Below are 21,675 nucleotides of genomic sequence, written 5' to 3'. Positions count from 1 at the left end.
AGTCTAGTATCACAATTCAATTTTCCCCAGTCCTCTGGTTGATGTGTGAATTCAGACAAAGCATGATTTTTGACTCAATTGAAATAGGGCAACACCACACACGACTAGTCTTCTAAAAAACATCATGACGATTTGTGAATAACTTCTAATGAAGAGCTTTGGACATCTTGGGAGAACACAGTTGACAAAAACTTGATCCAGACTGAGTCCTTTTGTGTTCTAAACCTTATTTTAAAAGTTGTTTGGGGCCTTTTAGTCATGAATCTGGGACCAAGGCTCCACAAGGCCTGAGGGTGGGGCCTGAGGAAAGGCAAGGTCAGGGATGGAGGCTAGGGATCCTTGAAGGGGTCAGAGGAGGTCTTGGGGATTAGTGAAGAGAGAATATCTTCTTGCTCATTCTGACAGGGTTCCTCAGTGGAAGTTTCTCTTGTTTCTGCTGATGTGTGGTTTTGAGGAAAAGGAAATTGCTCCAAAGCCTGGGAGGAGGAGGTATGCTTGCAGCAATCCAGTTCAAGGGTATTAAAGTACACTAGAGTTTTTCATGGTCTTACTCTCTCACAGCCCCTCTACCAGAAGATGCCTTACCCATTAGTCTTGCTGCTTATGCAGCCATGTTTTCAGGGACTTCCTCAGCCCACAACTGATTGGCTGGTTAGTGACCAATGATGTTGTCTGATACAAAATACTAAGATAAGACTGAGCCAATCAGATTCTCTCTTAGGAGTTTTAACCAAGGTAAAAAGCCAATGGGAACTTAAGTTGAAAGCCTGAGGGGACACCATCAAGCCATATGCAAACTGAAATTTTGAGTAAGCAGAACTACAGTGTGCAGGACAAGTCTACTGGAGAGATTAGCCTTGGGCAGACATGCAGAGAAAAGCTGAGAAACCAGGATAATGAATTCCCAGGGCTGTCTCCCCTCCTAAAAGCTTTCCAATTCCTCACTACCTATATCCTCAACAACACCGGTCCCCTTTTACCAGGGTAACTGAGACTCTTCTTCCTAATGAAAACAGCCCAACTATAACTAAAAGTTTGTACAAGTTCCATTTAGTTTGGTCGAAAACTGAATTATTATCTGAAGACACTTGCTTTGGGGAGAATGAGTAGGCTGGCTCTTAGCAAGTATGGCCTACAGATAGCTTACTGGGAAGCAGCTTGTGTACCTGAGATTAGGTTTTAGGCAGGAAATGGTGTGGCCTAATTCCTCCCTTTGTTCTTACGATGTCAGTAGGCCAGGACTATGCTTCAGTCCTGAAGAAAGGAAGTCTTGGCATCTATAAAGAACTGGTTTGGTCTGAGAAAGTCCCTTTTAAGTCACTAAAATCCGGGTCCACAGATCTGAGAAAAGCTTTAAAACTACAATTTTTCCCCCCTGGTTAAAAGGAGCAAAGAGGCTTGGTGGCCATGCTGGTTCACCAGCAAGAGCTCATGAATCATTTCTCATCTCTGATTTCAGGGCTCAGGAGGGCTAAAGTGGAAGGAAAACAAAGAGCAGCTCTTGTCAATATGAGACCTCATCTCTTATGTCCACAGCCTCTTGGAAATGTCCCCCAGCAAGGCTTCCATCAGCACTTGACTGAAAACACATGGAGGCAGCCCACTCAGAGCAGGAATTCATTATTGGAAGAATAATAAGGGAAAGTTTTTGGTTCTCTCTCTCTTCTCTCTGCGGCAAGGAGAGCTGCTTTCTGGAAAAGTAACAGGGCTTGGAGGGAATTTGCATCACATCTGGTAACAAAGGGAGGAATGGAGGTGGAAGGGTATGTTTCCCAAAGCCTCTTCACAGACTGGTCCCGAGCAACTTAAAACTAGTTGTTCTATCTTAAATATGTTACTGAAATCAGGCCATGGCCCCCTTTAATCATTATTCCTTCCCAGAGTTATTAGTGTCTGACAGCTCTACGGGAAAAACATCCAGAGTGAACTGGCCTTTCCTAGGCACTCCTCTGTTTCAAAAATGTCACCTGTGGACTAAAATGGGCTGCAAAACTATTTGGTCTCCCTTCCTCAACTCTACCCCATAGATCTGATATATGCCACGTAACACAAGGGAAAGATATATAAGGAGCGAATATGAAAGAAGGAAACACTTGCAAGCCTGCTGGCTATAGCAGTGTATGGCAGACATTACAAGTGTTCACTAATATATATACCCCCTTTCTCTTCCAAATACAGGGAACGTTTGTACTTTCTTGCCTCCTTAAAGTTAGGAGTGGCTGCATGACTGCTTGGCCATGAGAGTAGAAGTGATGTGTGTCATTTCTTGAAGGAAGAACTTAGTTACCAGTGCTCAATCTCTCTCTTCCACCCCCCCCCGCACCCCACCGTCCTCCACCCCACTCTGCCCCTACTGTGGTGACTGTGGAAGCGCATGTTGATACCGAAGTGCAGTTGAGTCGTCACATGGAGGAGGCTTGTCTGGAGAGTCTCGGACAAGCACAGACTTTGTTTTAAGTCACTGAGGTTTTAGGGAGTTGTTTGTTAGGCAGCAAAACCACGTCTGTGATGACTTGGACCTGATGATTTATTGTTCTCTCCTCCCAGATTTATTTAAAGTTCTGGACAATTTGTGCTCCATCTGACCCTGTCTTCACTGAAATTCAGAGAAGTAGGCAGTGTGTTTTCTCTCACACTTAGGATGTTCAGATGAGAAGTGTGATGAGCGCCTTCCTTCCATTTGAGCAAGAGGCCTTTTTGAATTCCGGAGTGGAATATAGTCAGTCCTTCCACAGCCATGGGACAAAAGTGATAGTGATGATATTGAAACCAAAGCTTGGGGGACAAAAAACATGACACTTTCAAATGGTTCTAAGACCACAGTTTTTAGGCCAGAATAAGACAATTTTGCACTTCCCCTTGCCTTCATCCACTCGTCCCCCATTACCTAATCCTCATACTCCATTTCCAGAATTCTCATTTGGCAAACCTGGTTTTACTGGACAAACTTTTACAGTCCTGACTCTGAGCGGTAACTTTGCTTTGTCCACAACACACAACCTAAAAGACATTATGCATAGAGTTTAACCTCTTTTGGTTAATCCAGAAATGTTTACTAAGTAAACTGACAGGGACCACACCCTTCTGAATCTTCACCAGGACTGCAGTACCTCAATGGAAGGGCTAGGAGGATAGCACAGTTATGGGGACAAAGTTGGACTTTGCCCCCTCCCACATGTACATATATATACACCCATCTACAAAAAATCTCTAAACTGCATCATTAATTACTTTGAATAAAAGTAATTAATAAAAGATGCCTCATTAGCATGTCATGGGTAGTACCAGCTTGGCAGATTTTCAGCTCCTGGGGAAGAATACCACCTGTATCTTCTTTCTTGTGAACATTCCCAGGGGCAACTTTCCTGTGCAGGTCTCCTAATCTTTAATAATGGCAAAAGGAGAAGATGGCAGTGAGGTAGCATATCCTCAGCACCACTGCCCAGGCCTTCTGCAGCCACTGCTCAGAGTAGATCAAACTACTAGCTTTGCTGCTAGTGATTCTTTAATTTGGAAAATATTCCCTGAGTTCCCATACTATTGTGTGTATAGTATTATGGTGAGTGCTTTTGTAAATTGAGGATGAGTAAGAGGGATTATAATAACTGTGAAAAGAAATATTACATGGGCAAGGGATGAGAGAGGAGGGAGCGGGACTGCTTGGGTTCAAATCCACATTCCATCCTTTCCAGCAAAAGATGGAACATTTCATGCTTCAGTTCCTCATCTGTAAATAAGGAATAATACAAAGCCCTAACTTATAAGATTGTTAGAAGGACTAGAAAAGCTCATATGTACAAAGTGTGCATCAGACATGCAGCAAGTGCTCCATTCGCAGAGGTAGTGCTTAGGGCCTGTCCCTGTAGTGTGGTTTGTGATAAAAAGTTCTGGTGGGCCTTGGGCAGGAGAGTATGGTATTGATTTGTCAATCAATCACTGGGGGTAGGGTACTGTCTTAGTGTTTCCTGGGGTCAAAAAGGTAGTTTCAAGGAGGAAGCCACTTAATCTTTGACATTTGGGATTGGGATATGTCTTCTTCTTACTTTGTCTAAACACTTTTGAGTGATCCATTTTAATGTGTGAACTACTTAGCTTTTCTTTCTTGGTAGACAATGGAAGTGAAGAGAGACCAAATTAACAGTTATAGAGAAGAAATGACATCTTGCCCAACGTAGGGCAGAAAAAGTAATATTAAGTATCTTTTCCTCACTTGTCGCAAAGTTCATGGCTGAGATATCTATAATAAAAGATGGATTAACAAGAGAAAAACACATACATTTATTTACCTTTTTCTTCTTTTAAACCCAAAGTACCTATTAAGTGACTCAGAACCAAAACCAATAAGCCTTTTATGACTTAACCATGGACAAAAGAAATATCCTCAAAAGAAGATGCAAAAAGAAGCAGCCCTCCCAAGATCCAGAACCATTCCTAAAGACAGCCAAAAGGAAGAAAGACACAGATAACTCCCCCTCTGAGAGCTGACAATGGCTGTTATGATAGCTGCAAATGGGGTGAAACCCACATTTCTCTTTGGCCACATTTTTGGGGCCCCCAACATGAAGTGGGCCACCTACATACACAAAACCGACAACCTGTGTGCCCAGACAGGCAGAAAATCAAGCCAAGTTATCAGGACACAAATCGAGACAAACAAGGAAAGAGATAGCTGTCCCTGGGAGAGAAAGGATCAATAGCAAATGGGAACTCTGAAATCAAATTTATCCAGAGAATCAGAATACAAACAAATGTTTTGCTCCTGCTAATCTGAATTTGGGAAGGAAGGGATAAGGAGAAATTTTTATTTTCCTCTCTTGACGGAGCACTACAGATAGGGATCTTTTTAGCAAACCTAACTGGGGTCTACTCACCCAGTGCAGTAAAACCAGACACTGACACTGAGATGTGTAGTGAAAGAAAAAGGCATTTATTGCATGGCACCAAGCAAAGAGAATGGGCAGCTAATGCTTAAGACCCGAACTCCCAGATGGCTCACAAGCCAGGGTTTTTAAAAAAGGCAGGGGTATGTTTCAGGAAAGCAGAAGTTGCTGACAAATTTGTAAATCATACATGGAGGTTATATATTGCTTTTGCCCAAAAAGGTGAGATATCTTGAAGCTGTAGCTTACAGATCATAGGTAGATTCAGAGATTCTTTGATTAGCAATGGTTAAGAAAGCAAAGCCTGGTCTAAAACTTGGGGCCTGCAGAAAGGAATGTTAAGGTTTGGCCTGTGAGTGTGACTCTGTCCAAGCTCCTCAGGAAGAAATTTAGAACAGAGAATGAAGGTCAGAGTTCAGTCCTCAGTTCCCCCTTATCTACATGATAGTGGCCAACATTTTCCATCTGGTGGGGTTTTTGAAAAATAACTCAACAACATATGTTAAGAAGTTATCTTTTAGTTTCTATAGGGAACAAAAACACCTTGCGACTCTGGCTTGCTTGGGAGACTATTGGTACATCTTCTTGCTTATCAGGTTGCTCATCTACTTTTCAAGACTAGCTAGGTGCCTGGAATTTCCCTTAAAAGGTCTCAAGATTTTTCCTTTATTTCTAGGCCTGGGTAGCAGGCCAGGCCCCCAAGTGGGGTCCCTGCTCCATCTCAATTTGGGACAGTCGACCCTGGTAAGAATTCTTTTTTCACCAGCTTTTTGTCAGTTGTCCCAGGATCTCATCTGCAGGCTCCAGAATGAGTGAAGTGTCTCAGCCACCCCATGTTAGGAACCATACATTGGAGGGGTGAAAAAGTAGCATCTTTTTCTTACCTCCTATTGCAAGGTTCATGGCTAAGGCCCTATAGCAAATGAAGAGAAAAGCATAATAATTTAAATTTTAAATGACATGGGAGCCTTCAGAAACAAAGACCCAAAGAAACAGGAAAACCTGTGTATTTTTATGCTAAGGTTTGGAGCAAGTAGATAGTTATGGATAAATATGATTAGAGAACAAAAGGGTATGATCTAATGATAATAACCTGGGGGGGAACTTAGCAAGGCTTGTCCATATTCTCTCTGTCCCCATGTCTTCACAGATAAGGATATTCCTTTCTTCTGGGTGTAGGATGAGCACCTTAGGAATGAAGGTTTTATGACCTGCTTCAGGAGAACAGGGGTGAGGGGAAGGTGATAGCGATCTTCCTGCTTCTGCTGTTTTCTCAAATGCCAAGGTGCCATATTTTGGGGTAGTGTATCCTGAACCCCACCACCAGTTTCTCAAATAATCTCTTGATGTTTGAAATTAGCCAATTCATGTCATAAGAATTCCAAGGAAATATACATTTAATCGGTTGCAAATACTAACCTTGGTTTTCCCAAACATTTTTTTGAATACCACAGGTTCTCAAAATGTAGCTCACTCAGAGACACATGGCCAAAGCCTGGAATATCTGCCTCCCTAGCTTCTTCTAGGTTTACCCAAATCCTTCTTGCCTTCCAATGCCCAGCGCACTTGCTTCTCTCCAGGAATACCTTCCCTGATTCACTCCAGCTCATAAGATGCTCTTCCTTTTGCTCTCGCAGCATGGGTCTTGGTTGTGATTCTGCTTTATGGCATAGTTAGTAGTTTATGAGTCTTTTCCCATTCCTTGCAATACATTTCTCAAGGATGGGCACACATACTATTGTTTTCAAGTTTCTCCTTGGTATGTGCTCAAAAATATTGAATTGTTGAAGGACTCAGTCATTCAACCATTCTTCATCAACCTGTACCCACTTTGTGCAAAGCACTCTGTTGGGGGCCAACAGGAGACACAAAATAGGTTAAGACTTGATTCTAGCTCTTAAGGCACTTAAAATCTTCTGAAGGGGGAGCAGGTAGAAAGTGATTCTACAGAGGACAGTTTGAGGTCACTAACAACTTGGGTTAGAGGGGCTACAGGCCAAAGGGTGGAAAGCTTTAACGCCTGGCTTTGAAGGGGCTGAGGCCCTCAGACCTTGCACTGAACCCAGCCTGATGCTTCAGCCAGAAGCTTCATGGCAGTAGGAGCGGGTGGGCCGGGCATTCTACTGGAAACGACTAAATTATCCTATGGGTCACCAATTGATTTATTTGCTAATTGACTGGCCCAGCTTTGGGCTTTAAATCTAAAGAAATCATTTCATCCTTTATTAAATTCTGCACGAATCTTCTGTATGAAGAGAGAGCTCTTTGTTCCACCGGGATGTACACAATATACCAGTGAAACTTGAATTTACACTACAATAGTTATGCCACTAATGACCTTCAAACGCCACTAATACCATACATGCTCCACTTCTTGGCGGGATCTGAACCTGTCAGTGAATTCTGAGCCCATCGGCCTCCCTCTGGCACAAGGCAGACCCCCATGCCTATGCCCGCCCCCAGGCCCCCCCATCATTTCATTTCTGAATCAGTTACTCTTTGGAGACCCCAATTCCTTTACACCTACTCTTTTTATTTGGTAGACAATACTTTATTCGGAAATGTTCCCTCCTGTAATTACAAATCTTGTTAGTCATCCTCCTCCTCTCCCCAGGGGGATTGTGGGCTTTAATTAATTAATGTGGTTAAACCGCTTTGAGGTGCCTGGTTGAAAGGTGCTATATAAGTGCAAATTATTATTATTATGGCTGTTGACATCCCATGGCGGCAAAGCCCTCAGCCCTACACATCTAGAGACTTGAACAAAGGCTTCTTCATCTTCACCTTCCCTGCTAGGTCTGAAATCGCTGGCTCAATGGTCCAGGAGCAAATCTGTTACCATCTCAACAGCAATCAACTAATTAATCCCCATTATGTTGGCTTCCGTTTCCTTCTTCCAAGCAGCATGGTCCTGTTTTATTTCACAAATCACGCCCCCATCAGCTCTAGACAAAGGTCACAGTATCCCTATGGCCTCTGTTGGCCTAAAAGGGGGGGAAAAAAAAAAACCAACGAGAGAGAGAGAGAGAGAGAGAGAGAGAGAGAGAGAGAGTTTGGAAAAAAATATTGTCATGAAATACACTAACTTCCCACCAGCAATCTAAATGAAACTTTTCCTACAGCAGCAGGCCTCTTCCATAGCTACTGTCCATAAAGTCACTCGCCTCGCACATCAGGGACACCCAGAAGCACAGCAGAGGTGTGGGTTAAGGTCCTACACCCCTGGATAGCTACAGACAAAAGGGGAGACTAGCTGCACTGGGTGGGAAGAGGTCACCCAAAGAAACAGGAGCCCCTCTTCGGCTTTATCCACTACCCCCGAGTTTCCCCTGAGAAAGCCAGCTGCCATCTGTAGCCAGGAATCCCTCACAAAGGCAGGGGACCATGATTTAGATGTTTTGTGCTACACCTAGCATACCACAGCCCTTAACAAATGCCCGATACTTCCACAATGATGGTAGCCATTGAAAACAGCCCTGTGGGGGAGACTTGGTCTCTCATAGGGACGCTGCTGACCAAAACACTCCTTACAAGGCTGCGCCTCAGACCCTTTGTTAGGGTGGATGTGGGCAAGCCTCAGGGGGTCATGTCTTCCTCAGCCTTCATTCATCCTTCCTATTGAAGGGCTCCTTCAGGACATCGGTCAGTCTCTGTGGGAAATGATTCGGAGAGCAACAAAAGAACTTGGGCTCTTTGGGGGGCCTTCAGAATTCAGTAAACATCTGGACATGGAAGGCCAGGTTCTCAAGCAGTCTAGCTGGGGAGATGTCAAAAGAGAGAAAGAGCTGTGTATGCAATGCAAGCTCTTAGTTCTGTGGCGACATTTGTTGTAGAAAGACACAGACGCCCCAGTAGGTAGATAGTAAGATTTTTCAAAAGCTCCTCTATTTGTCAGTTTTTGTGAGTGCAGTTCACTGTTTGTCAGTTCTCATGGCATGTGTGAGGAAATAAAAGTTTCGCATGGCTAGCAAGCAGCATGTGATGGATGTTCTGATTCTGTGTGTACTATGAATGACCCACGGTTGCATAAGCCTGTCCCGGGGGTTATTGTTAAGCATTTCTGTTATTCTTGAGGTTTGTAAAGCACTTACTCGTCAAGGTGACTTATTGGATTGTCATCATGAGCACATTTTAATTGACAAAAAAATTAAGCAGTAAGAAGCTAAGTGATTTACACTTCATCGCACGGGAAATTCAGGATCTGAACTCTTGACTCTCAATGTTCCCTTTATTGTTGAGTCAATCCATTTAGAACACATTAGTCAGCATGATCCAACATTCGTCACTAATCAGCATTCCCCCGTGTCCCCAAATCTACCCTCAAACAGCAAAGAAACTGGCCTCTCTCAAGAGACAATGGAATGTAGTTTTCATCAGTATTCACAAGCTGAAGTGCAGCTCGAGTCCCACATACTCTCAGGGACCCTCCTCAAATCATCCTAGTTGGAATAAGTCTAGACCCCTTATCCTTCCACAGCACATTGTCTGAACTTTAGTAATAGGTGTCACACTTTGCTTTAGATTAAACTTATTTAACTATATCTCTCCTAACTAGATTTTGAGCTATTAAAAGGAAGGTACTTTTTTTTCAACCTTATATTCCCAGAGCCCTAAGCACCATACTTTGTGAACAACAGATGCTCAACAAATAATTGCTGAACTGAACTTACTGAAATGGAGCTTAAATCATATTTCAGAAAGAACACCAAGTACTTTTGGAAGAGATTTTCAAAGAAAATCAACAATCTGAATTGATTTAACATATTTTGATATTGTTACCTGGGCATTTTAACAAATGCAAATTGTTAAGTCTGCAAAGATAGCCAAATGGCTGCCAGGTTCTAAAAGAGGGGTGAATCTAGTCTAACTATTGTCCAGGCCTTGGAATAAAGTTTTTCTGTAACATTTTGTGCCATGTTAAAAAAAAAAAAAAGTGGAAACAGTAAAAAATATTTTGGAGAAAAAATGTGTACTAGTAGCTCTTGTTCAAGCTTCTTGCATACTGCATGATAGCAAAACACATACTAAAGTTTCTGCTTGAAGGAGATTCTGTTTTGGGTGCTGATCCTTGGTAAAGTAACTGACTGTGAAATTCTATTTCTCTATCTAGACTCTGGAACCAAGGAGGGTTCTGATGGCATCTTTAACACACATGATATTTACGCTGCATTTGAAGAGTATAACTCTATTATAATGTAACAAGCCCAACCATGGGTGTGTATTATTGCACCCTGGGGCCTAATCTCTGCAACTGGGCTCCTCCTCTGTGAGGGTTGTGTCATTGAATATTCATTCTTCCTTTTTCTCTCATGACAATAGAACTCCCAAGGTTTAGCTGGGTACATGGCCACCCAGATTAATGACTACATTTTCAGACTTTCTTGCCATACCTCTATAGACTGGTGAACATCACATAAGCAGAAACAATGTGTGTAACTTCTGGTTAACGTCCTTAAAGGAAGGGGATGCTTTCCCTCCCCCACCATTCTGTATCTCACACAAATCCTGCTATCTGGATGGAAGGCATGATGCTGAACCATTCTGGACCATGACAACAGTGGCAATACCCTATGTATGACGGAGGAACAAGCCAATAGCCTGAGTCCCTGGACAAACATGTAGAGCTGAGCTGTCATACCAACTTTGGACTGCGGTGACAAAGCAGTAAACCTCTACCTTGTACACCACTGTTAGTTTAGGTTGTGGTTACACCCAAACTTATAAACAAATTACACTCAGGGAATGCCTTGAAGGATCGTTACCTCAGTGTGACTGATCCATTTGAGCTTAGAATTTCAAGATTCAAGATTCAAGATTCAGGACAGGCCTGGAGTATCTCAACAGAGGCCCGTGAAGCCTGAGAGATAAGCTGCTACAGAAGTTGGCAGGATGGAAGATGAGGGGGCCCGAACCCATTTCTGATTTTCTAAAATCTTAGAAGCCGAGGCTGAGTATTTGGGAAGGGCTACAAACCCAATTTTAAGGTGGTGAACATCACTTCACCTTTCTGAAACTCAGTTCCCTCACCTGAAAACTAGGGTGATGTAGGAGACTAAAAGCTCTTTTTCTGGGAAACATATACAGTTAACTTTAGGAGGAATGAAGAAATATTTATCAGTTAATCATCTAAGCACATACATAAAGCACACACTGTGCAGAAGATCCCACTAGAGGTTATGAAAAGCTTACACTCCAACAGCAGAGAAAAGAAGCACCCACAAAGAATGTATAAGAAGATTGCCTGTGGATACACAAGAAACTTATAATTATATACAGCTGCATAGAAATTGTTTCACTATTTCCAGAAGGATTGTAAGTTAATAAACCTCTTTGGAGATCAATTTGAGAAGATATAGCAAAGATGAAAATGTGCATAGCCTCTGACCAGTCATTCCATCTTTGAATACCTGAGAAACCTTCATACCTGCATACTGAGAGACACATGTGACAAAATTAATTAACTTACAAATAATCAAAATTCCCATAATCAGGGGAGTGGATAACATGTGGTCTGTTCATACAATGGATGTGGATACCTAAAGTCAAGTGAAAGAACATGATCTAGGTGTATCAACATGGCTATATTGCAAAAACATAATGTTAAGTGACAAAAGCAAGTTGTAAAATAATGTGTACAGTAAACCACTTATGCAAATTTAAGAGTGCACTTAAAAGGAATCATCATTAAGTATGGATTCACATATATGTAGAAAAGTTTTTAGGAACTGAGGGGAAGGATGTATACCAAACCCTACAGAACTTTTACTCCTGGGGAGGAGTGCAGGATGAGGAGAAAGTTTTGAAGTTAGTCACATTTTATTTCTGTAATTACAAAAAAAAAAAAAAAAAAAACCAAACAAAAAACTTGTAACAAATGGGATAAAATTTAACATTTGTTAATTCTGGGTGTTAGACTCATGGCTTTTCTTTTATGATTTTCTGTATTAAAAATATTTTTCCACATTGACAAAATCTCTCTTTGAGGCTAATAGCTGAAGAAAGAGAAGTGAACCAAGCAGACGGCCAATGTGGGAAGGTGCCATGGAGGGAGCGGTGTAAGGTGGATGTTAAAAGAGAAGAGCACCGGGCAGATGGGAGTCCTTTCCTCCTTTCCCCCCGGGAAGCCCCAGGACAAGAGGCAGGCTGAGACTGCAGTGGCACCTGACAGGCCAGGACAATGTGACACCCCTGTTCTGCCCTCTTCTTTATGACCTCTGGGAGAAAGGTTCATTCTCTCTGCTCCATTGAATTCCAGGGCTCTTTGCCCAGGTTCCCACAAGAATGCCAAGCTGTGCCAGGTATGTGGCTGATATTTACCATACAGACACCTCCATACCTGGATGGAAACACTGAGAATCTTCTGGGTCACTTTGAGTCCAGTAGGCATAAAACATTTCCATGGGTTACTGATTGAAACTGAAATCTGATGAACTCAGATGGTGGTATTTGGGGGAAAAGAATTTTTCAATAAATCATCCAGTTGGCTCAGTGACTAAAAAAAATGGGGTGGAAGAATTTAACCCAAGTTTGTGACAAGGGAACAAATAGAGGAGATTAATGCCTCTCCCGATATGCTTCAAAAGACGATCAAACAAACTATTCTTGATTGTAAAAGCAAAGCAAGAAAGATGAAGCACATAGTTTTCCAGCTCTAAAAAATATCATCGTTTTCTGTTTTCTTCTGGGTCCTATACTAAGTGGTTGAAGAAAAAGGAAACCAGCTGTTTCCAGCACCTTCTCTGCACCTATCTCAGAGTGTCCTGGTCTCCTCTAAGCCTCCCCAGTCCCTTCCCAAGGTTTATGCTGCTCATTAAAACCTAAACTAGTAGAGAACAGCACCAGAATCCAAATTCAACCCACCATACCTGAGCTCCATTTTGTAAAAACAATATAAAAACATCATCTGTCCTGTTCAAAACAACGTGGCTTTTCTTTTTCAAATGCTCCCTAGATTCCTGAGGAAAAAGAGTCAACTAGGGGCCCTGCTGGATCAACCTCGTCCTTCTTTAGGATCTGCTTCACCAAGTCCACGGGCGTGTATTCCCACAAGCCCCAGGAAAACTGGGATGGCACTAGGAGAGCCAGGTCCTGGGTTCCCCCCAGGCCTCCTGCCGCATCAGCGACACAGACTGGCTGCCTTCAGGGACAGGACCTTTATTCCTGGCCTTGAGTCACAGCTGTGTTCTGGGTGGCACAACATTTGGGGCTTGCTGGGGAAACAAAGGACACCACCAGAGAGATGTGGGTCAAGTCAGGGTTCGCTGTAAACTCTCCCTTCCCTTCTGCAGCCAGGTGCTTCTGTGGGCCACCCCATTAAAGCCGGTTTCCAAGGCCAGCTCCAGCCTTTTCCTCTCCACTAGGCCCCAGCAACCCTAGCCTCACTCTAAGAGGCTAGCCAAACCTCTAAGCTTTTCCACTTGGTGGCCACTGGGACTTTCATGGTGAACTCTGGGGACAAAAGAAAAAATGGATTCATGAGATCCTCCTCCTGCCCCACCTTCCCCACTCAGTTGTGCAAAGGGGCTGAACTTTCTGCCTGGGACCTGGCCCCTCTGCGAGTCTGAACTCTCAGGAAGCTGGTGCTAAAACCTTCCTCTCCTTTGGGGCCCAAGTATTTCCAGCATCTACAGTGCAGGCACCAGAGCCTGCAATCCCAGACAAAGAAGATGCTAACAGGATGGTATTACCATGCTAATGCCCTGAGTCTAGCCTCCTGAAGATGCTGGGAGGGTGGGTTTTCTTTCTTCTACTTTTTCTTTTCTTTTTTTGCAAAAGGAGAATAGTTCCGCTTTCTATTTTACTACAACAATAGCATGGACCGGCTCCTTCAAGTGTTTCAAAAAGCAGCCTGAGAAATCTCTAACCAGCCCTTCAGTCTCTCCAGCCTGCCGTTTTATTGTCCTTCCCATCCCAGTGAACAAAGGGGAGGGAAGGGAATAAGGCCCCCAGTTGCCGACTGTTCTCAGCATCCTAATCCTTGAGAACCGGTGAGGGGAATGGCCTGTGGAGCCAGTAAATCGAATTTTGTCCTCACCTTTTATTCCCTCCCTCTGCTTGTGCACTCAGGAGTTCTTCAGGTATTATAAACCCCCCTTGGCTAGCAGGCCGGTAGGAATCTTGGGGCTTGCAAAGGGATAAAAGGCACTGAGGGATCACTCCCAGATTTCTAACAGCCCCCAGCCCACCCCCACGGGTAGATTTTCCCACCACCCCACGCGGGCGGCTCTATCCAAGACTGCAGGTCAGCCCCAGTGGCTGGCAGCCTCTCTCAGCTGGTAGCGCAGGAGCTGCCCTCACTCTTCCAGCCCTGCCCCTCTCTGTCTCTCAGCCCCTCAGGCATGCACTGCACATCCCATCCAGAGCTCCAGGTGCCAACTTCCATGCCAGCTAGGGGCTACCCTGCCAAAGCAACCCCTCACCAAGGAAAACTTCTTGGCCTTGACTGCTGGTACCTTTCCAAGTTTACCGCCCATAGATCAAGGGTTTCTTTGCTTTAAACCTGGGGAATTGTGCAGGTGTCTTTTAGCTCAGTCATCTGGTAAGAATGGGGAAAAAATAAGCTTTTATGTTCCAGTGTGTGGAGATCTCAAGGGTACAACTGTGCTGAGCTAAGTGAATGATAAGTACATCATCTCCTAGGAGAATCAGATAAGGCTGAAGGGAGAAGGCCACTGAGATCACCCAGGCTGGTTACTGCAGTCTAAGTAAGAAAAACGTTTTATACTGCAATCCCCATACATAAACTCATAACGTGTATGTGTACACACATAATCATACAGTATTTTATGAAATGATACAATATGTGATATAATCTGATATTTTTTTATTCTCTATTTCTTCTTCTCTCTCTCTCTTTTTTAAAATGCTGGTTGTGACTCATTGATTTCATTTCACAATCCACCAATGGGTTGCAATGCAATTTTTGAAGCCTTCAATTAAGGTTAATATTTTCATTTTCAAGCTGACAGAACTAGGGCTCCAGAGATTTTCCAGGATCACCCCAGAGCTGAAACTGAAATCAAAAGGTTCTTTCCAATAAAGGAGGAAACCCCATTTTTCTGGAGGAGAGGATCTCCTTTCTGTTTTCCCAAAGTCTTTGGGAGCACGTAGCAAATGGGCAGGGAGTGCCAGGAGGTTTGTTTGCAGTGGCACTGCTGCTAGGAGCAGAAGGGTTCTATTGCCTCCAGAAAACCTCAGAGAGGGAAGTGTAGCTGGGGGGAGTGGAATAGAGAAAACAACTTAGAAAGCCACCAGGTGAGGTTCTGAGGTCTCCCAGGCAGTTTATTTACTGGTTACGGTTCTTGCATCATAAGATATTTTCCTGACTTTCTCTTTCCTGGACACACAGTTCCAGGTCAGCCTCCTTTAGTAATCCACCTTGTTCCCTGTTTTCCAACTTTTTCTAACAGTCATTCCTTGCAGTTTTTAACCTCTACCAATTCATTGTATTTCCATTCTCTATTTTCTCCAAACAGCTTCCTCTTCCCTGATAAAATCAGATCTTAGCAATGAGCATCAGAGAGGCAACTCAGTGAATCTCGTTCCCACAAATATTATCCCCAAAGTTATCCAAATTAGACCAGGCTTAGAAATGCTATTTCACAAAATGCCCAGTGATCAAGGTACAAGCATCATAGCAAGGCTATCAATAGAAGCCATCTGAGCAGAACTAACACTTTCCCCCCTGAAATTATCTGGTAATCCTCCATAGGATTTCTTGCACTCTTCATCTAAACTTGCTATTTATTAGACTTCTAATCTTTTAAGAAAGCCTCTAAAAATGAAGAGCTGAAAGCCACACTGTGCACTGGGTAAATAAAAGTCCAGCTTTCTGATTGCTTATTAGTTATACACCCTTAGAAAGTATGTAACAAAGGGGCCTGCTGTTTGCTTTGCTTAATCTGGTCTTAAAATCTCTGCTTCTTTGTCAGAAAACAATATTTGCAATTGTAAAAAAAAATATTTACCAAGGAACTTGGATAGCATAAGTCAAAGGCTAAGAGCCAAAGGTCAGTAGTTCTTACCCCAAATTTCGTGGACCCAAGAGTCCCCGCTGTGAAGCTCAGCTTTGCCAAACAAACACATTGTTTTGCAAGTCCATTAAAAAGCAGACATTTTAGAAGGGGAAGGAAAGGGAAGGCCGCAGCCTATTCCTCAGTCAGAAGCATGAACTCTTCCGCGTGCCCCACAGAAGCCCGGCTAGATCTTTGCAATGCAATGTGTCTCCACAGGGATATTGCAGGACCTGCCTTGTTTCACAAACCTGGGAAAAATACTCAACTTACAAAATCCTACAAGGCAGATAGTTCTCCCATCAACAGCAGTGGCAATACGGTTCAGGCCAGATGTGCATCCATACATCTCTGTGGGTAGGGCCTGCCTGACGGTAGACGACAGATATGTATTCTGACCACTTCCAAGGGGACCCTTTTTAATCCACAAAGCAGTTTTAGACATCTGACCCTGTGAGCTGATTCTTCTAAGTTTAATGGTATTTGAATTTACTCCTTTATGTTAACTGTTTTCTGGAAAGACCTGTAGTCAGGTGTCTTTCCTAATCACCAGAGTATCCAGCATCTGGGAATGAACAACCATTTTAGATCAGTGAGCTCCAGGCTGTGGCCTTGAGATGCTTCACCTTGAGCAAGAACTCAGCTCTTTTCAAGTCCCAGGCCCATGTCACAGTGTAAAGGTCCACAAGGCCTGGTCCTCAGCAGGAGGACCCTGTCAGTACTTCAGCACAGGGAAAGGAAACACAGTAACCAGAAGGAGCTGGGGAAATAGGGCCCATGGAGCTGGCCCCTCCACACTGGTGGGGAGAGACTCATGGCCCAGTTCACTCCACAGAATCTGCGAAGAGGACTGGGGTGGTGGCACTTCCTAGTTTTCTTGGTTTGATTCTCATTTTCTGATTGTCTCACTCTGTTTTGAAATTTTGTAGTTCTCCCTCAGCCCCACCTCAGTCTTCTCTGTCAAATTCTTGCCACCAATGCCAATCTCTTGATCTTATCAGGGTAAATATCACTGGCCAGTTCATCTTGGCCTTTGGTTCTGTCCTGAAATAGCTTCTGTCAGGACCACAGCAGTAATTACCACCAGCAATGGACAGCACTGAGCATAATCAGCTTAAAGAAATAGCTTGATCCAAGGACCTTACCTTGAAGAACCAGGCCTTCCTCCTTGATGGTGTAGACAAATGAGATGAAGGGAGCCAGAGGGGACTTGGCAATGAGAATCTGCAATAAAGCATATTTTTCCAGGGTTAGTCAAAGGATCAAAAGATGAGCCTCTATTCACCCTTCTTCCCACTTTGAAACAAAATAGTAACATACGACTATAAGTCATAAGGTTTATTTTTTAAAAAACTATTATAGAACCAAATGTGCAAATGAATGTTTTCCTTTCAAAGTGGTCATCTTAAATGGCTACACACTTATTCCAACTATGCTGCCACCAAATGCCATATTCTTAAACCAATTCTTCTAGGAAAATCTCATTATTTTATATCATATGCTTAAGTAGCTACCTTTCTGCTCAAAGATAAACCTAGTCTGATTCTCTTATTCTAATCATAAACTTAGCTATTTTTACTAAAAAAAAAAAAAAAAAGAAAAGAAAAGAAAAAAAGAATTCAACACTACCTATAAAGATTTACCATCACTGCAAAATGAAAAATAGCTTGCTAAAGGCACAGCCACGGTGGGTTGCTTTGTTGGTCTCTGTCTTTCACCAAGTCCTTTACCATGTGACTATATTTTCTCTGACTTAATTAAGGTGTGGAACATTTTCCATGGTGCTTGACCGTGGGTTTAGCCATATGACTTGCTTTGGCTAGCGAATAGGTTGGGCCAGTTCCCAGCCTAGGCTTCAAGAAGCCTCAAATATTTCCACTTGTTCTCTTATGCTTCTGCCATTGCAAGAGAAAAATAAGTTCATGCTAGTCTGCTATCTCAAAGAAGGGTAAAAGATATCTGAAACAGAGCTGGCGAGCTAGGACCAGCCTAAATAGTTGGCCCCCTGGAGACTAACATATACATGAGTTAAACACTGCTGTATACCTCTGAGATTTTCATGGTGGTGTCATGAAGCAATATTGCCGCAAGAGTTGATTAATATGTCAGTCAAAACAAAATGTGAAAAATGTTTTGAGCAATGGCATTCTCCTAAGACTACATCTATTTAAAGGAAATAGTTATTTGGTCATTTAAAAAAATCAGTATCATTAATCCATTATCACATCTCATATAGTTCTACAGAACCTCTAATAATTGGTAGATTACTTTATTATAGTATTTGTACTAAAGGAAGATGAATAGTAGTTTTCTGTTTTATACATTAAAATAACGTCATGAAAAATAGTGACAGTTTGGGCAGAACCACTTAAGTAATCAAGAGGGAGGCAAGGGAGAAGGAAGAAATAATTTCAAATAATAAAAAGGCTTACACATGATATCTCAATCTATCTCAGTTCAACAAACATTTACTCACTGTCAACTATGAGAAGTGGTGGAAAAATGTGATGGGAAGATCATCGGTTTTAGTCATAGGGTTTGAATCTAGCTCTTCCACTAATCAGCTAGGTGCCTATAGCAGAGCCTATAATTTTCCCCTATTAGCCATTTGCCTGAATCCTTTTAGTAAATAACTCCCCAAGTTTCCACATTTCTCTTCCTATTTTTGCAACTAGGTGTGGCTATGTGACCAAGTTATGACTAACAGAATGTGAGTACAAATGACAGGTAGAATTTCCAGATTATGTTTTCATAAGAAAACTGCATGCCCTTCACTTTCCCTTTCCCCTTTCCCAAGGCAGGAATCAGCTCCAGCCACATGGATATGGACAACATCCTGGTGGTGACAAAGCAGCATGGGACCGGGAAGCTGAATGACCTCAGAGAGCATCAGTACCTCCTACCAGGGTCACCTGTCCCCTCAGGACAAAGCCACTTGTCTCAATCACTGCATTTTGATGTGTGTGTTACTATATTGCAGGCTGAACTCAAACCAATACCGTGACTCTGGACAACCTGTACTTTGTGAGTCTCAGTTTCCTCATATGTAAAATGGGGATAAAAACACCTGCCTAAATGAGATTACTTGAGGATTAATGTAAGTATATAAAATACCTGTCACTGTGTCAAACACATAAGTTCATAATAAATAATAGGAGCATTTCCAATCAGCCCATCACATATGCTTCCCAAGTACCACCTAATCCTTACTCACGAAAAAACAATATACTTTGCTATTACCAGAAGGAAGTGTCAATCATTTTTACAACTGCTTTAAAGTTAGCTAGATAACCTTTTTAATCATTCTCAGAACCAATGAGTAGAAGACATAGGTGAATATTTATATCTTCATGTCAAAAACATCTCATTCGAAAATTAAGGTGGATCCTTTTCTGTCTGAGACAGTTTGGAGATGGTTTGAAGTGCATGTTAAGGATGCTTCCTAGAAGGGGAATGGCATGGTAGAAGAAAAGACAGTACTGCTCGAACTTTAATGTGAGTATGAATTGCCTGCAGGTCTTGTTTTTTTTTTTTTTTTTTGAGATGGAGTCTCACTCTGTCACTCTGGCTAGAGCACATTCAGTGGTGTCATCATAGCTCACTATAATCTCAAAATTCTGGGCTCAAGTGATCCTCCTGGCTCAGCCTCCTGAGCAGCTGGGACTACAGGTACATATCACCATGCTCTGATAATTTTTCTATTTTTTGAAGAGATGAGGTCTCGCTCTTGCTCAGGCTGGTCTAGAACTGCTGACCTCAAGTGATCCTCCTGCCTTGGCCTCCTAGAGTGCTAGGATTATAGACATGAGCCACAACATCCAGCTTAGGTCCTGTGGATATACAGGTTCTGATTCAGTAGGGTTTAAGGGGGGCCTGAGAGCCTGCATTTCTAACAAGCTCCCAGCATATGCTGATGCTGTGATCATAGACCCATTTTGAATAGCCAGGTTCCAGGCAATTCACCTGACTGCAGAGTCTACGATGGAGAAGCAAGAGATGGGAAGCCTGGAGCTATTGCGATAATTCAGTGATGAGATGATACGGACCTAACCCACAGCTGTGTCAGAAAGCATGGGGAAAAAAGGAAATGGGTAAGAGACATGTAAGTCCTTTGGATCAAATAGCAATAAAAATAAACTAAACATATCTAAAATCTCAGATCCTTATTGTCTGTATGTAGCAACTAGACACAAAACCAAAAGGGCATAAATAAATAGCAATTAATAGACTATCATACTATATTTTTGAAAATTATATTACCATTGTTATTTTATAGACTGCAGAAGCTAAGACCCCCCCCCCCAAAAGGATGTGATATTCCAGTGCAACACAACAATGGCATTTGAGCCTAAGCCTTCCACTTTTATGGTGCTAGCTCCATCCTCTAATGCCTACTCTAGAAACAAGCCTCAGCCAAGAGGATCTCACACCTGGAGGGAGTTTGGGCAGGTCACTGATGAATGCCCTTTCCAGAGCAGAGTTTAAAATGAATCATCAGGTCAGGGGTGGTGGCTCACAACTGTAATCCTAGCACTCTGAGAGGCTGAGGCAGGAGGATTCCTTGAGGTCAGGAGTTCAAGACCAGCCTGAGCAAGAGCGAGACCTCATCTCTTCAAAATATAGAAAAATTATCAAGCTGTGGTGGCATGCACCTGTAGTCCCAGCTGCCTGGGAGGATGAGGCAGAAGGATCACTTGAGCCCAGGAGTTTGAGGCTGCAGTGAGCTATGATGATGCCACTGCACGCTAGCCAGGGTGACAAAGGAGACCTCGCCTCAAAAAAAAAAAAAACAAAAAACAAAAAAAGGTCATCAAAAGGATGATTTGTGTGCAGTTAGAAAGAGGAAGTGATAAGTTATGTCAGATGAACCCTACTTCCTTTTTTTGGAAAAGAACTTCCAGATTGATAGATCAGAGAGCTACCACCGACACAAAACATCTGATTTCAGCAAAAATGTGACAAACTCTCTCAACAGACTTTTGGATAAAGTGAAGACAAACTGAGCTGGATTTTAATACCATTAAGTGGATCTGTAAGTGATCAAAAGATTAGCAGAAATCTGATGATGGCAGCAACCTCTGGTAGAATGTACCAGATTCCAGGCTTGGTCCTGGATGAGAATGCTAATGTGTTCACTACATCTATACAACAAACATGGAATCCAGCAGCAAACAGAACTGACAAAAATTGCTGCCCTAATAGAGCTTACATTCTAAAGGCAGCAAAAAAATAGTAAATGAAATAAATAAAACACATTGTATGTTAGATGAATATGTGTGCAACGGACAAAAAAAGCAGAGACACAGTACAGGAAGTGTATTGGATCAGAGGAGGGGTCACTTTTAAAGAGAATAGCATGAGATCGCACTGAAGAGGCAATTTTTGGACTTGTGGATCATGTAACTGAACTCATTGATGGGATGCTGAGTTGATGGGAAGATAACAGGAGACAAAAAATTTAGAGAAAGTGTTCATAGATTAGACAACCATGATATCAAAACAAATCTCAATTCAGTTAGATTATTGGGACAAATTCAATACATCTTTTGGGATATAATTTTTTTGAGATAAATGTAAGACCTTGTCCTTGAGAACAGAGCACCAAATATTGGTTACAGAATGGGGGAGATGAGATTTAGCATTCAGAAAAAGGAAGGTTGGTTAACTACAGTTCAATATGCATCAGCTGTGTGTGTGATTCTAAAAATCTAGTGTGGTCTCAGATTATATCAATGAAGACACAGTATCTGGAACAGGAGAGGTGATAGTCTTGTTCTCCTCCT

At 42.5% G+C, this 21,675-nt stretch overlaps 1 protein-coding gene across 2 annotated transcripts in view; it reads right to left on the bottom strand.

Moving 5' to 3' along the window:
- RAD51B (RAD51 paralog B) overlaps positions 1-21,675 on the bottom strand; it is a 725,590-nt gene that overhangs the window by 187,469 nt on the left and 516,446 nt on the right. Inside the window, exons 10-11 of one of the 2 annotated variants that reach the window (XM_069465069.1) lie at positions 17,038-17,116; positions 7,418-7,864 (exon numbers count right to left, since the gene is read on the bottom strand). In XM_069465069.1, coding sequence (XP_069321170.1) covers positions 7,848-7,864; positions 17,038-17,116 — 96 coding nt within the window. In that variant the 3' untranslated portion in view covers positions 7,418-7,847. Of the gene's footprint in view, positions 1-7,417; positions 7,865-17,037; positions 17,117-21,675 lie in introns of those variants that run through there. The other variant, XM_069465070.1, reaches the window with a different exon arrangement.

Source organism: Eulemur rufifrons, chromosome 2 (assembly GCF_041146395.1).
Source record: "Eulemur rufifrons isolate Redbay chromosome 2, OSU_ERuf_1, whole genome shotgun sequence".
In the NCBI taxonomy this organism is placed as follows: domain Eukaryota; kingdom Metazoa; phylum Chordata; class Mammalia; order Primates; family Lemuridae; genus Eulemur; species Eulemur rufifrons.
This window is presented reverse-complemented; position numbering and strand designations above follow the sequence as displayed.